General features: G+C 45.7%; 1 protein-coding gene across 1 annotated transcript in view; it reads right to left on the bottom strand.

The window, feature by feature from the left end:
* OXCT1 (3-oxoacid CoA-transferase 1) overlaps positions 1-16,460 on the bottom strand; it is a 570,108-nt gene that overhangs the window by 285,281 nt on the left and 268,367 nt on the right. The window contains exon 11 of the mRNA XM_029578060.1: positions 10,015-10,063. Within this exon, the coding sequence (XP_029433920.1) occupies positions 10,015-10,063 (49 nt within the window). The remainder of the gene's footprint in view (positions 1-10,014; positions 10,064-16,460) is intronic.

Here is a 16,460-nt window from a genome sequence, read left to right as displayed (position 1 = left end):
TGCATGGCGGATAAATCCGTCCAGTTCCTCCCTGATAGCTGATGTGGACAGAGCAGATATAGGGGGTGGCAGAGGAGGCAAAACTGGCTACACCACAGGTCCCTGTGGGGGCTCAGTAACCAGCACCGATATCAGTGGGGATTACCTCTGTTCTGGCATCAATGGTGTCGAGGAGTCTTTGATCCTGGGCTTCTTAGCGGGTGGATCGATAGCTATTGAACCCACCCCTGGATCGGAATCAGCACCGGGCAGTTCCCGTCGATGCCGATGCCGGTGTTTCTCACGGTGCTCTCTTTTTTCGAGCACCGATGCCGATCTAGTCGATGCACCCAGCGGGTTTTTATGTTTACCTTTTTTGTAACTCCTGCCGGTGACGACTGCGTCGATGATGATGGGATGAGCTGGATATTAAAAAGGTGCTCCATTTTGTCTAGATGGGCCTGTCTACCTTTGGAAGTCATCTCGGCACATTGGGGACATGATGAAACTTTATTTCCGGGGCCAAGGCACAAGACACACTCGATGTGGGGATCAGTGATTGACATTGAATAGGGGCAATTAGGGCATTTTTTGAAGTCGGTTGCCATTGTGAAAGGCTGGACAGCCGTTGACGGCCTGCGGTCACCGATAAAAATTAGGAACGGTATTGACCGCATAATATTTGTTTTAATCACCGATCGAAGAAAAATTGATCAGAGACTGGGAGACCCAAATGAGGGGATTTTTCTGAGTTTTTCCGTGAGGAAAAGTGTGAAAATCACACAGGGCTCCTGACCGCGAGGCAAAGTGCAGCGCAGAAAAAAGAAGACTGAATGGAGACCCCTATGGCTCGAGGGATAATGGCATGCTCAGTGTGCCAGTCATACGTTTCTAGAAACTTTGACAAAGTTTTCCGTGATAGGGCTCCATCCAGTGATGTCATCCATATGTGAGGACTATCATCCTGCTTGTTCTGGGATAATGGGATGTCCTGGACTCTCCTGGATGGGATCCAGGAGGGAGTAAGGATGCTTGGCTCGATGTGTCCAAGCTGAGGGGAGGGGTATGTGAGGCAGCTCCCTACTGTTCCCTTATTTTCCTGTGCAGGACCAGGATAGATACCTTATCCACCTTAATTCCACTTTGGAGAATATGCTGTATAGGCAGGATCCTGTGGGGCAGGTGGGGCTCAGAGGGTGTAACTAGAGCCTGGGGAATAAGAGCTGGGATCCAGGTGGGGATAAGCAGACCAGGCCCAGGACCCCAGGAGGAAAGCTGCTCCTGTAATGTAACTCTGTCCAAACACTGATCTGAGACAAAGCTGAACTGTGAGTATTGAGGGAAACAGTACTGAACTGTAAGTAAAGAGTACTGAACTGTAAGTAAACAGAGTAAGTAAACAGAGTAAGTAAAGAGTACTGAACTGTAAGTAAAGAGTACACTGATCTGAAGGGAAGACAGTTTACTTCTTGTTAAACTTTTTATCTCTCCTCTAACTCTAATCCCAGTTAGAATAACCCCTGTTTTATTGTAACTTTTTCTTCTATGCACTTGTTATACTTTTGTAATGTATACTCTTACGTTTTAGCTATGTACGTTATAATGTATTGCTCACCCCTTGTTTTATGTAAACCGACATGATACGAACTTCCGTGAATGCCGGTATAGAAAAACACAAATAAATAAATAAATAAAATATTGTTGTGCAGGTGTGAAGCTGCAATAAAGATATACTGCTTTAAGCAAGGCTGGAATCAGACTAGTTTGTCTCCAGGCTTGTGGGACTCACTGCTCGTTCCCACAGGTAGTAACTGCCATTTTGTGTAGGTTATCCCTAGTGGAAATATTACACCATCCCTTTCTTCAAGCCTTTAGGGATCCCCAGTGTTTGTCCCATGCCCTTTTGAATTCATTAAGTGTTCTTGTCTTCACCACCACCCCTGGAAGGGCATTCCAGGCATCCACCACTCTCTCCATGAAGAAAATATTTTCTGATGTTGGTTCTGAGTCATTTTGTGACCCCTAATTCTACTGTTGTGTTTCCAACAGAAAATATTTGAAGTCTATGCATCATTAAAATCTTTCAGGTATCTAAAGGTCTATATCATATCACCCTTGCACCTCCTCTCTTCCAGGGTAATCATATTCAGATCCTTCAGCCTTTTCTCATAAGTTTTCCAATGACGACCCCACACCATTTGGTCACCCATCTCTGAACCACTACCACCATTTCCATCCCTATGAGATACAGTTCAACCAAAAGGTGAAAGGGACGGAATTTGGAGAAAAGACGTTTGAGGAAAATATTGTCCCTTTAACATAAATGTGTGGTTTTACTTTACACTGCAAGGAAAAAAGTGTTGCTTTCTACAGCCGTACTTTTCTTTGCTCTCAAAGATGATACTGAATCTCAAAAGTGTTTTGGTACATGCAGCACATTACCACCGCAGAATTATTACTGCAAACTTCATTCTTCAGAGTTTAACAGGTAAATGCTATCTGGAGATTTTACAGTTCATTAGTAAAATCCTAAAAACAGTATTACTCAAATTAGAAAAACACATACACATGCTACAGCAATTTAATAAATCCATTAAATCAGGCAGCAAATCTTTACACAGATCAATGAGTAGGTTATGGGAGTGAGCAATTCAATTAAATTATGGGCTTCATTAAATGCTAGATCTTTATCCTAATTGGCTACTAGAAGTTTTGTCACTGCAGTCAATATAAACCATTACATCTAATATTTATATTTTCATGTAACAAACAAATTAAGCTAGTTAAAGTCAGCATTATTAGTCACTGAACTTTATTGTTTATTCAATGGATGGCATCCATAAATATCAGAATCTGGGTTTTATCGAGAATCCTGCAGATAGACATTTTTCTGAGTATATTCACTCTGAAATGGTACAATCTACATATAAAATTGTTACTTAGGGAATAAGATAAACATTTTCTTGGCCATGAATCTACAACTGTTAATCCTGAATACTGAGTGAATTCTAGGGCTCATTGGAGCCATGTCTGAAACAAATTTATAACTGAAGATGGCAAGGCCTCTGAAATAACTAAGGAGTAACAAACTACTAAAGTCAATACAGCATGATTAAAACATAGGACTTGGTCAATATTTTACAGACAGGCTGATACAGTACAGTGCGCTCCGACGGAGCGCACTGTTAACCTGCGCTTGGACGCGCGTTTTCGACGCGCTAGCTTTACCCCTTATTCAGTAAGGGGTAACAGCACGTCGAAAACGCGCGTCCAACCCCCCCGAAACTAATAGCGCCCGTAACTTGCAAATGCATGTTGATGGCCCTATTAGTTATTCCCGCACGATACAGAAAGTAAAATGTGCAGCCAAGCCGCACATTTTACTTTCAGAAATTAGCGCCTACCAAAGGTAGGCGTTAATTTCTCTCGGCACCAGGAAAGTGTACAGAAAAGCAGTAAAAACTGCTTTTCTGTACACCCTCCGAATTAATATCATGGCGATATTAAGTCGGACATCCCAAAAGTTAAAAATAATCAAAGATAAAAAAAATAAAAATTTAAAATCGGCCCACGGCTTGAAAACCGGATGCTCAATTTTGCCGGTGTCCAGTTTCTGAACCCGTGGCTGTCGGCGGGTTGAGAACCGACGCCGGCAAAATTGAGCATCGGCTGTCAAACCCACTGACTGCCGCCGCTTCTGTCCAAAAAGAGGCGCTAGGGACGTGCTAGTGTCCCTAGCGCCTCTTTTTACCGTGGGCCCTAATTTGAATAATTTTATTTACTGAATCGTGTGCACAGGAGAGTTAGCAGAATGGCAAGTGCAGTAGATTTTTAATTAAATAATAAAATGTCATATTGTGGGCACATAATAGACTAATAATAATCACAACTGAGTTACTTAACCAAGTAGACTTTACAGGCACGTACCAGCATAGTAACATAACCCTAAATTGATCATTCTAAGAGGTCAACATTCAGAAATGTGGTGAGCAGACATGTTATCAATTAAAGTTAACCAGAGAGTATGTCACAGGATGCTCAGCAGGGCAAGTCTCTTGCAGAATATATTCTGCTCAAGTTATCCAGGGAAAGTTATCAGAGGCACGATTAAGTTAAAGTTATCCAGCTACATATTCAAAATATAGCTGGCTAGCTTAAAAAAAGAAAAACACATCATCATGCCCAGCAGGCCTAATCAGCCACTCCCCAGCCCCCAAAATACTTTAAATAAATAAATAAATGACGCCCCAAAAGGTGTAATAAAGCTGCAGGTCAAAGCAGCCCAAGATCTCTCCCCACAAACAGACAATTTAATTGAAATCTTGGATCCCTCCTGCCAACCACCTGAAACTTACTCCCATCCTGCCACCCCTCCTAGAACCCCTCCCAAAATGCTGCAAAAATGAGGCGGGAGCTGGTAGCATCTTACAGTACTCCCAACCACTTCCAGTGCTGCTCTGACAGAAACACTGGGAGTGCCTACTAACAGAGTTCTTGACAGAGCATACACTGCAAAGAGGCATTCCAGGGGGCAGAACTGGGGCAGGGAAACTGTTAACATATTTTGATTTTTTAAAGTATGTTCATAAATGTATGCATATATATTTGCATCTGTTCTCTAGCAGGTGTAAATATGGGCGTGCATGCCATACTGTGGCAGGTGGGTACCCACTAATTTTCAAAGAGGACTTACTCGCTTAAGTCTGCCTTGAAAATGTGAGCTAAAGTCTGTGTGTAATTTTTTACACACAGGCTTTAGTCCTATACAGGCTGTTTACCCTCTAAAGGGGGGAGTACGTAAAACAATGCAGGCAGGTGAAAAATCCGTGGGTAATTTTGCAGCAGTTCTCAAAGGGAAAGTATGGGCTACGATTTTTCCAGGTAAAACAACTGTGTAGTTTTAAAAAATACAGAACTGCATGCATTGTTGCCTCCTCTAGTATAACACTTTTACCTGAGTAGCCATTATGTAGGTAAATGGCTTATTAAAACTTCCCTCTAAAAGCTGAAATGCTGAAACACTAGCTCCTATGCATAACCTGACCGTCAGGTCCCGCAAGAGAAGGAACCAGACCTGATGGGGCCAAAAGGGCGCCACAAGGATCATGGTCCGTCTGTTCTGTTGCTTCAGCAGGGTCTTCAAGAGCAGCAGGAGAGGAGAGTACGCATACAGCAGACATCTCCCCCAGTGGAGGGAGAAGGCATCTCAGGCCAGATGTCCACTCCCGATGACAGGAAGCAGAACTTGCTCACCTTGTGATTGAGCAGGGAAGCGAAGAGGTATATATCTGGTGTACCCCACTGATGAAACAGTTTGGATGCTACCTCTGGACTAAGGGACCATTCATGTGGCTGGAAGGAGCAACTCAGCCGGTCCACAAGCACTTTCAGAGTCCCAGGTAGGTACGTTACATGCAATGACATCCCCTGCAACAGAGCTCAGGTCCACACCTGCACTGCCTCGTGACAGAGGAGGAACAAGCCCGTGCCTCCCTGTTTGTTGATATACCACTTTGCCACCTGGTTGTCTGTCCGGATCAGGACTTATTTGTACGACGACCGATCTCTGAATGCCCATAAGGCATAACAGATCAACCGAAGCTCCAGAAAGTTTATTTGACAGCAGGCTTCGTGCGCGGTACAGAGAACCTGCGTGTGGATACCATCTACATGGGCTCCCCAGCCCTGAGGAAAGGTGTCGGTAGTGAGGATCACTTGAGGCGGAACAGTTTGGAAGGGAATCCCCGCTTCAAATTGGAGAGGTTTTCCCACCACAGAGGTTCCGTGACTGCAATGCAAGTCTCGAGGTCAAGAGGCCTGTCGCCACTGTGACTGCAAGGTTCATTGAGCCCTCTGCATGCACAAAAGGGTGAGAGGGGTAACATGGACAGAAAAACGGAGCAGAAGGTGGGCAGTCACCTGCCGACTGCTGCGGACAAAGGCCACCAGCAAGCTGAGGGCAAGAGCCTGATCGTGGGCAAAAATGCTTTTGCCTGCATAGTGTCCAGCCTAGTGCCTACGAAGTTCAGGTTAGGAGATGGGCAGAGGTGAGACTTTGGGTAGCTGATCACGAACCCCAATGCTTGTAGAGTCCATACTGTCAGGGCCAAAGCACTCAGCGCCCCTGCATTGAAATCACTCTTGATTAACCAGTCATCTAGGTACGGGAAGACATGCATCACACGATGCCTCAGATACGCAGACACAATTGCCAGGCATTTGGTGAAGACACGAGAGGCTGAGGCCAACCCAAAAGGCAGCACCTTGTACTGATAGTAAGCCTTCCCCACCATGAAGCAGAGGTATTTTCTGTGGCCAGGGAAAATGGCTATGTGAGAGTAAGCTTCCTTGAGACTGAGGGAGCAGAACCAGTCTCCTCTTTAGAGGAGGGGAATCAGAGAGATCCATCTTTAACTTTTCTCTTAAAAAAAACTTGTTCAATGCCCTGAGGTTGAGGATGGAGCTTAAGCTGCTGTTCCTTTTCAGAATTAGGAAATACCTGAAATAAAAGCTTCGGCCCTGCTGGGAACGAGCAACTGGTTCTACCATGCCTGCTATGAGAAGGGCAGAGAGTTCCGTTTGAAGTATGACCTGCTAGGTGGACAAACCCCACGATGGACATGGGGGAGATGTCCCTGTGAGCTATCTGAAGTTGAGACGGTACCCCTGCCAGATTATGGTAAGGACCCATCGGTCCAAAGTGACATCCTCTCAGTGATGGGCGAAGCCAATGAGCTTGCCTCCCACTGGGGGATCTGGCATCAGGGGTGCGCTTGCCTGACTTGTGCTTCCTCACCAACAGTCAAAAACCCATAGCCAGGCCTTACTGGGGTGCCAGCTGGGGCCTGGGTGCTTGCTGCTGGCGAGAGTGGTCCCTGGAGCTAGAGCGTGGCATACGAGCTTGGGGGGCTGTATGATAATACTTTCTCTGCCTATAGAAGGACTTCCGGGATCCTTGCCTGGAAGATTTCCAGGCCAAGCAAGGGGCATCAGAAGCACTAGCGGAAAGCTGTTGAAGGGTGTCATGGTGGTCCTTCAATTGCGCTACCGCATCCTGAACCTTATTCCCAAAGAGGTTTTCACCTGTGCAGGGGAGGTCAGCTAGCTTCTCTTGTACTTCTGGCCAGAGGTCAGAAGCTCTGAGCAGTCCATTCTATGGGCTCCGAAGTTTACCACAGCTACGCGGGCCACCTTTTCAAAGACATCATAGGTGGATCGCACCTCATGTTTGCCAGCCTCTAAACCCAGCAGGACAATAGCCAAGAGTGCTTCCAGTTGCTGTTGAGGCAGGGTCTATGCGAGGTCCTGGACTCACTTCCAGAGCTTACTGTGGTACTGGGTCAAGTATAGCTAGTAGGCGGCAATACAGGCGACCAGTATAGCGCCCTGAAAGATCTTTAGACCCAAGGCATCGAGGTCCCTATGCTCTCACCCCGGGGAGGGGGCAGAATCATGGTTATGGGAGTGCCTGGCTTTGTTTAGGGCGGACTCCACAACCACCGACTGGTGGGGGAGGTGCCACTTCTCGAAACCCAAGGCGTGCTGCACCAAATAGGTGGCATCCGCATTCCTGTTAATGGGGGATATGGAGTTCGGGTGTTCCCACATCTGGAGGAGATCCTTAAAGATGTCGTGGATAGGAACCACCACGATTTGCTTAGAAGCGTCGACAAACTGAAGCACTTCCAGCATTTTATGTCGCGCATCCTCCTCTGTAAGGAGCTGGAAGGGAATAGCCTCGGCCATAGCCCTGACAAAGCCCGCTAAGGAAAGATCCTCGTGGGGAGACGAACGCCTTCCCTCCAGTGAAGAAGGCTCAGAGAGGAGGTCGTCCGAATACTCGGATGAAGATTCTGAGGAATCATCCTCCCAAGGGTCATAAGGGCCTTCCTCCTCACTAAGGTCGGAGTGATGTGGGCGAGGCCTGTGAGAAATTGCAGCCCTGGGCTCTGATGGCTTTGGAGACATCGAGGGCACCACGGGAATCTATGGTTCCCCCAACATCGGGGGAACAAAGGGCCTCAGAAAGCCGGAGGGCCTGGGTAATGGCTCGAAAAACCGAGGCCTCGGTAATGCGGCACCAGCCGCGTCTTCCTCCTCCTCGGATCCTATGATAGGAATCGCTCCCGAGGGGGGCATCAATGGCCGCTGGGGATCCAAAGGTCCCTCTGGCACCGGTTGCGTTGGTAGGGCGCCTAACAAAACATTCAAATGTTCAAGCAGACGGCAGAGGATTTGGTACCGGAATGGGGGCCGGTGGCGCAGGTGATTCTCCAAAGATATCTGAGCACTGCGGTCTGAACCCTGCGGTCCAACTCCCGAAAGTCTGGTGAAGCCAGGACTGAGGGAGGGGGACAAGGCATCACTGGCTCGTCCTTGGTCCTCCGAGACGGCTTCGTGCCCGGCACCAATATCGTTGGGGAACGCCTGGGACTCCCGGGCACGTCGGAGGATGGAACCTCTGAGGAACGGGGTCGCTTTGGTGGTGATACGGCGGCTGCCAGTACCGCACCAGAACCGGAGCTGCGCCACAACGGCGACTGGGGTCGATGCTTGCGGGACCTCCCACAGTGCTCGGCCCGGACAGTGGGATCCTCTGCCTCGGCCCGGTCTTTCCCGGTGCCGAGGAGGGTCTCAATGTCCTGTAAACCGGTGAAATCATGGAGGATCAGTCACTGTTTCTGCAATCCTTTGAAGAAGTGGAAAGAGGAGTGACGAGAGGGAGCATATTAAGGGGCTCTTCTTGATCCCCCGGCATTGATGACTCTGACATGGGTGTGGATGAAGTGGACTTTTTAGAACCAAAAGGTTTCTCCATCTTTTCAAGGTGTGCACGTGGCCCTTGGGGTTCATCTGGTCACACAGCTCACACCCTCGTATATCATGGGAGGCCCCCAGGCAGAGGATACAAACCTCAAGCGGATCCGTGATGGTCTGTGTGCACTGGGGGAACAGACGAAAGCCAGACACCATGGAAAAAAATACCTGACGCACGGTCGATAACCGGCGGTCACCGGGAAGCGAAAGCCGGGGAATAGACCGCAAAAAGCAGGAAAATAGAAGTTTTAACCTACCACGCTGAGGAGACACTGACCGCAAGGAGGAACCCAACAATAGAAACGGGAAAAAGACTTTTCTCACAAGAGAAAAAGAGCAGAGCTTCACGAACCACGAGGAAACTGCTCCGCAGAAAAAGAGAGACTGAAGGGGGATCTCGAGTGGACGCGCGGATAGTGGCATGCTGGGCATGCTCAGTGTGCTGGTCAAAGCTTCTAGAAACTATGACAAACGTTTTCCATGCTGGGCTCCATCGGATGTTGTCACCCACATGTGAGGTCCACCATCCTGCTTGTCCTAGGAGAATAGCCAGATTCCAGCCTGAATCTGTCCTTTGTATGTTTCAGTATCATAAGAAATGACTGGCTGAATTTCAGTCTGGTCAAAGTCTTTTACCTGGGTAAATTATTTTACTTATGTAGTTGGTAATGTAAAAGAAGGCATGATTTTCTAAAGCATTTGTGAAGGTAAAAGAGAGCTTTATCCACAGAAACCGACTTTTTAAAAAATGGCTACTCAACATGTAGGTAAACTAATGTGCATATGTCTTGTTCACTCATAAGTTTACCTGGACTGAGTGGCAGTGTTCCTAGAGGCAGGAGTTAGGAAGGGGTTTAGACTTGTGTGCATATATTTTCATGGTAAATTAATGCAGACATTTAAGTAGGTTTGTGCAGATAAATTATGCACAATATTACAAAATAACCCTTACTTAAGCTAAGGCACATCCCACAAAAGCTAATTTTGATTGATTATAGATTAATTCAAACTTTTCAATCCACGGCATGGGCTGATGAGCCCTAAGCCAATGTTACAAAAACACAAAAAGATGAGGTCTTTGTACTACTTCATGTAATTTGCTACGTGCAGAGACAACTAATGCTTGTGACAGCTTTAATTATTCATCAGATAGTAGCATTTAATAACTAATAAGCAATGTGGGAAAAACTAGAATGCAAAAAGAAATGCTCATTTTACCTGCATTAATCAGGTCTGGATCTACTTCATCTTTTCGAGGATAGGGACCCTGATAACAAAACCCAATAGCATGAGAGAAAATCAGCATAAGCTAAGTCAGTAGAACTGGATTTATAAAACAGTCCAAGCAATTAAGAGCCTTGAATAAATTATGTTTGGCTCACATTGGATGACCTCTTTGACATTATTTCTCTTTAAAACGTTCCCACCAAAGCTACAAGATTTATCTTTAATTAACTACACACTATTTGCTTTCTGAAATGATTTATCTACTGACAGACATTCTAAGCCTTTATAGAAAGAAATTGTTAATCATATTCATCATATCCATGCTTTCTCTCAGAATTTTAATATCGATAACCTCAAAGTGTGGCTCTATGTCTACTTTGCCACAATACTATATGCATTTTATCTGCATGAAAGCATTCACTAGAAGGGACATTCCTTTGTAACTGCCAGATGGAGAGGTTTATAAAGTGCTGAGGTACAGAATGTACACCTATATAAGAACAATACTACTGCATTTTTCTAAAAAGTTTCTGCTTGCACTGTTTCACTTTTCATCCATAGCCAAAACTATTCCTCAGCAGTAAACATTAGTGAGAGTAAAAGGTAAAATAAAAAACCTGCATCTATATGGATACAAGTAGTAAAACAAGGTAAACATTACACTCCCTTTTCATGTCTTTATATGAAGAAAAGTAGAGTTACTTACTTGTAATAAAGTTTCTCCAAGGAGAAAGCAGAGTTGCTTACCTGTAACAGGAGTTCTCAAAGGACAGCAGGATGTTAGTCTTCACACATGGGTGACATCATCAGATGGAGCCTCAACACGAAAAACCTATGTCAAAGTTTCTAGAACTTTGACTTGCCACACTGGGCATGCCCAGCGTGCCCTATACCCCACTGGCCACTGCATCTCTCACCTCATCTTCGAAGAGATTCTCCCCAGTACATGGCATGGCATTGAGTCATTCCTGGTTGGCGATCCGAGGCCTGCAGCCATGCCATACTGCAGGAGCTGATTCCCACTGCAGAGGCCCTCAATGCGGTCTCGAAAACATCGTAGGTTGCTTGGACCTAATATTTTCCTCACACCAGATCCTTATGCACCAGCAACATGATGGGGTCCTGCTGCTGCTGAGGCAGCTGCTTGGCCACCTCCTGCACCAGCTTCCAGATGTTCTGAGAGTACTGGGTCATGCAGAGTTGATAGGAAGCTATGCGGACAATGAGCATGGCTCCCTGAACATCTTTCTTCCAAGAGCATCCATTGCTCTGTGATCCCTCTTTCAGGGTGCTGAGGAATGGGTCTGAGACTGCTTGGCTCTCTTGAGAGCTGATTCAACCACCACCGACTGGTAGAGCAGCTGTCGCTTATCGAATCTGGGAGCTTTCTGAATGAGGTAAACCCCCATTAACCTTCTTATTCATGGGAGGCTCTATCAGGCGGTGGTCCCATATTCTCAGCAGCAACTCCTTAAGGATATCATGTACCAAGACCACCATGATTTCCACAGGAGGCTCCAGGAACCGGAGGATTTCAAGCATTTGTGCCTGGCATCTTCCTCCATCAGTAACTGAAATGGGATGGCCTCCATCATCACCCTCACAAAAACTGCAAAGGTTACGTCCTCAGATGGAGACTTCTTTCGCTCTTTTGAAGGAGAAGGATCTGAGGGGAGACACTAAGAGCCATCAAAGGAGGACTCCATGATGTTATCCCCCCAGGGGTCATAGGGACCCTCTTCCTCACTGAACTCGACAGAGGGTGGGGCCCTAGGCACTCAGTTTTCATCCAAAGTTGCAGGCACTGGCACAGTTGGACAGGGGGCTGCAGGCCTCAATGTATCAGCTAGCCTTGGTGGAGCTTCCTCCTCCAAGGAACCAGCAACAACCACCATATTGGCAGGGAGAGGCTGCGGTGCACCCCTACGGGCACCAATGTCGGTCTGGAAACAGATGCCATCTGGAGTGGTAACGCATCAATGTGTGCACTGAGCTCTCGAACAGTGGCTCTAAGATGGATAGTACCAGTTTTGGTACCGTCAGCACCAAGGAACCGATGCCCTGCATCACCCGCTCGACCACCAGTTGGACTCTCTGCTCAAGCTCCTCCTCGAACACTGCCGATGCCAAGACTGACTGGGAGGAAGGAGGGTGGCCAGATCCTCTTCAGAACTGAGAAGAGGATCAGTGACTGATATCAGGACTGGTGGAGACTGTCACAGACCCACGGCACTGATGGAGGACTGGCGCTCCTCACCATGTAACTCCATCTTACTAGGTCTCCCCTCCTCCTTCACCAAACCGCTTCAGATGGTACAAAATGCGGCAGCTCGAATACTGACAAACACCAGGAGAAGAGACCTAAAAAACCTTCATTGGTTGCCAATCCACTTCAGAATCATCTACAAGTCCATTTCCATCATATACAAAACCAACCATCAACTTGCTCCAATTGACCTACATAACCCTCTCCGATTACATAACTCTTCAAGACCGACAAGAGACGCATACAGAGGATCACTACAGGTACCTCCTACCAAAACCACCAGACATATTACCTTAAGAGATCGGGCCTTCTCTATAGCCGGTCCACCTTTATGGAACTCCATCCCCTCCGATCTTAGACTGGAACCCTGCCTCCCAATTTTCAAGAAAAGACTCAAGACTTGGCTGTTCAAACAAGCATTCCCGGACTCCAATTAATTTAACTTCTCACCATCAAAACATAAAACTCAGCCATTTCAATTTTAACTTTTTGTAATTATCGTTAGCCAACGTTAACCATTCCTTTCCTTTTGTTTCTCTCTTCGCCCAGTTCAATCACCCTTGTTATATGTAACTGCTTTTTACCGCACTACAGTTCCAGTTTGAAGTTTATTATGCACCCCTGTTTTACTGTGAACCAGCATGATGTGATTGTTGTCATGAATGCCGGTATATAAAAAACCTAAATAAATAAATAAATAAAATAAATCATGGGGTTCCGTGATGGACATGGTCCTCAGGCACAGAGGGCATCGCCAGAAATCAGATGCGGCCATTAAGAGGTGAAATAAATGGGAAGCAAGATCTAAATTGATGATAGCGGACGTCAAAGGTCGGCAAGCACCGAAGCACTGGTGCCATGGGAGTCAACCGTAAAAGGAAACTTACCGATAAACGACGAAAATTCTGACTAGGAACACTACAGGGAGGACTGAGTTGGACCAGGCAAACGCAGGTGAAAAAATTTGCAAAAAAGCGAAAAAGAAAGTTTCCCAAAACAGGCCAAAAAGGCCGAAAGTGAGCTCATCAACTGTGATGCTACAGCTCAGCGGGAAAAGAGAGACTGAAGAGGGACCCTGCGTAGATTCATGATATAGGGCATGCTCAGCATGCGCAGTGTGGCAAGTCAAAGTTCTAGAAAATTTGGCATAAGTTTTCTGTGTCAAGATTCCATCTAATGATGTCACCCATGTGGGAGGACTACCATCCTGCTTGTCTTCTGAGAACAGGATGTCAGTCCTCACACAAGGGGTGACATCATCAGATGGAGCCTGGCATGGAACTTTGACATCAAAACTTCTAATCCCATGCACGGTCCTTTATTCCATGATAACAATAAGATTTGGAGAGTTTTGTGAGGATTAATATCCTGCTGTCCTCTGAGACCCAATGTTGCACTTACAGAGTAATATAGTAATGATAGCAGATAAAGACCAGATGGTCCATCCAGTCTGCCCTGTAATTTTCTTATGGTAGTAACTGCCACTCTGGGCAGGTTACTCCCATATGTTCTGTTAAGTGTCGTAACTGCTGCTCCATGCAGGCTACCCCCATGCAATCCGTTGAGGGTAGCATGGTAAGTAAATCCACTTTCTCTGAGGACAAGTAGAATGGCAGTCCTCACACATGGGGATTCTCAAGTTGTCCTGAACAAAAAAAAAAAAGGGGGAAAACCAAACCCCAAAATGGTGACAATAGTTTTTGGTGGTGATAGCCCATCCTAACTTTTTCTGTTTCGTTTTGTATTTTTGGCAGCCTGGAACCAAAATTACAGGCCAAAGGAAGGACAAGTTTGTTTCTACGCCTCAAAGGTCCATAGGACAGACTGGCTGAAATTACTGTTGTGCTGGGAGCCACTGCTGAAACAGAAGCAAGATGAACATGTGGAAAGAATGCCATATTGCAGCTTTTTAGATCTCCTCCATGGAGGCGGATCTCAGATGGGCTACTGATACCGCCATGTCCCACGAGATCAGGACCTTCTGGGTGCAACAAAAAGAGAGGCAATCTGCTAGCCAAATAGAAATAGAGCACTTTTTAAAAAGCTCTCAAAACTTATGTACCCTTGCGTTCAGCAACCGTAATTTTTAACCTTTTTTAATTTATTCATTTAAGCTATTTTTTATGTTTTGTTTTTTTTTTATTCTACATTAAGATTATTCTTTTTTACTATCTGATAAAGTTTCTCTTTTTCAACTTGTACTTAATGATGTATGTTTTTATCATGTAAACCGCTTAGAACTAACACCCATTTTATAGACAGTATACACAAAATCTAAAATAAAAATGTCAAATGAAACAAAAAGCTGGGTGACTATCTGAAGGCTTCAGTCTGCTGTGGGCAGAAGGCTACAGTTCCCTTACATTCTAAACTGCAACATCCATTCACCTTTTGTGGATTCTGCTACAACTAAAAGGCAGACTTAGGATCTGTGTGTAGAACACTACTGAGAAAAACTTTGTATGAGTATAATAAATCACTATGTCCTGGAGCTCCGCATGCCAAAGTGACCACCATAAAAAAATACGACATTCCAGGTCAGGTACTTCAACTCTCAAGAGTCCAGAAGCTTGAAAAGAGTTTGCTTCAACTGGACAAGTATCACTTTGAGGTCCCATGACACAGTGAGATGCTTCAACTAAAGTAAGCCCCGCATAAAACGGACAACTAAAGGCTGTACAGAGATGGATTTTCACCCATCTACATAGTGGTGATAAGCACCAACTACACTAAATTGAACCCTAACTGAGCTGGTTCTCAAACCCAACTCAGAGAGATGTAGAAAGTAATCAAGCAATTTTTGTGTGAAACAGAAGAGAGGAACGTGGATCACATCACATGATACAAGTTCTCCACTCCAAATCATAGAGTTTTCTTGTGAAATCCTTCTTGGAAGCCAGAAGAATATGAGACACCTCACTGGACAGATTCCAGGGTTGCAGGATTATCCCTTCAATGTCCAGACTGCGATAGACAGCTACATAATGCTGTGGTGGCATAGCAGCCCCTGATCCTGAGTGATCAGCACGGGGAACTCCCCAACCTGAATGGATCTCTAAAAGAAATCACCTAAAGGAGTGGGAGCCACATCTGTCTCAGTCAGTAGGAAGCTATAAGGCTCATAGTTCCCTAGTCTCTTCTGAGTTTCTCTGAGGTCTTGTGGCCGGAGGAACTGCTGGATATGTTTGCAGAAGTCTTCAACTCTAATCTAGGGTGAAGGAGTCTGGGCTATTTGCTGTATATGCTTCTCTTGTAACAGAAGTTTGAAGACCTTTCTGTCCACAAAAGATGCAGACAGAGCTATCATAGGCATGCTCCACATGCAGAATACCTGGTTTGCTTCTCCCCTATACAGGGACCTTTTGAGACGTTCCAGGACCTGACTCAGTTTGACTCTCAGGTCAGAAGCCCTGCCCACCAGATACTCTTACGATCATTTTTTGAGTGATGGCCTAGTGCCATATCTGGACAGTTTCCTGCCACAGGAAGTGCGGTCTAATTCCTTTTCACTGATTGACAAAGAACATAACTACCTGAATGTATGTTTAAACAAAGACCAGTTCGTTAGCCAGTTGAACCCTGAAAGCCTTCAGAACATACTTTACCACCCTTAGTTTAAGGAAGTTTATCTCATGAAAAGCAGACCAGAAACCCTAGTGCAGAGCCCGTCTAAAAGAGCCCCACAACTTGTACCCAAGGTATTTGGAATAAATCAGCCATTGGGACAGAGTTTCTCTCAAAGCCTGAATGCTGTGAATGCTGTTCTAGAGATGGTGAGTGGTTGGAATCCACTGAGATTTTAGTCCATTTAACTAACCGTGAAGACTCACCTAGGAGTAATACGTACAGTAAAAACCATGCATGCCTAATTTGTGTGGGTATGTAGAGACAACCGCAAAACATTTTATAAACATGTAGGGTGATGACACAAAGCGGAAAAGGTAGAAAACAATAGTGGGAGTTATGATTCCCTACTATGAATCTGAGATGCTTCCTCAGAACAGGCAATATCTCAAAGTAAATGTATGCAACCTTTAGGTTTAGGGAGCACAGCCAGTCTCCTTTTCCTAGAAAAGGAATACGAGTGTCTGGGGAAACCATTTTGAGCTTTCTCTTACCAGGTTCTTGTTTAATGCACCCCAGTTTAGGAGGAGACCGAGACCTCCCCACT

The sequence above is a fragment of the Rhinatrema bivittatum genome, chromosome 1 (assembly GCF_901001135.1).
Source record: "Rhinatrema bivittatum chromosome 1, aRhiBiv1.1, whole genome shotgun sequence".
NCBI lineage: Eukaryota > Metazoa > Chordata > Amphibia > Gymnophiona > Rhinatrematidae > Rhinatrema > Rhinatrema bivittatum.
The sequence above is the reverse complement of the archived record's forward strand: the minus strand, read 5'-3'. Positions and strand labels throughout refer to the sequence as shown.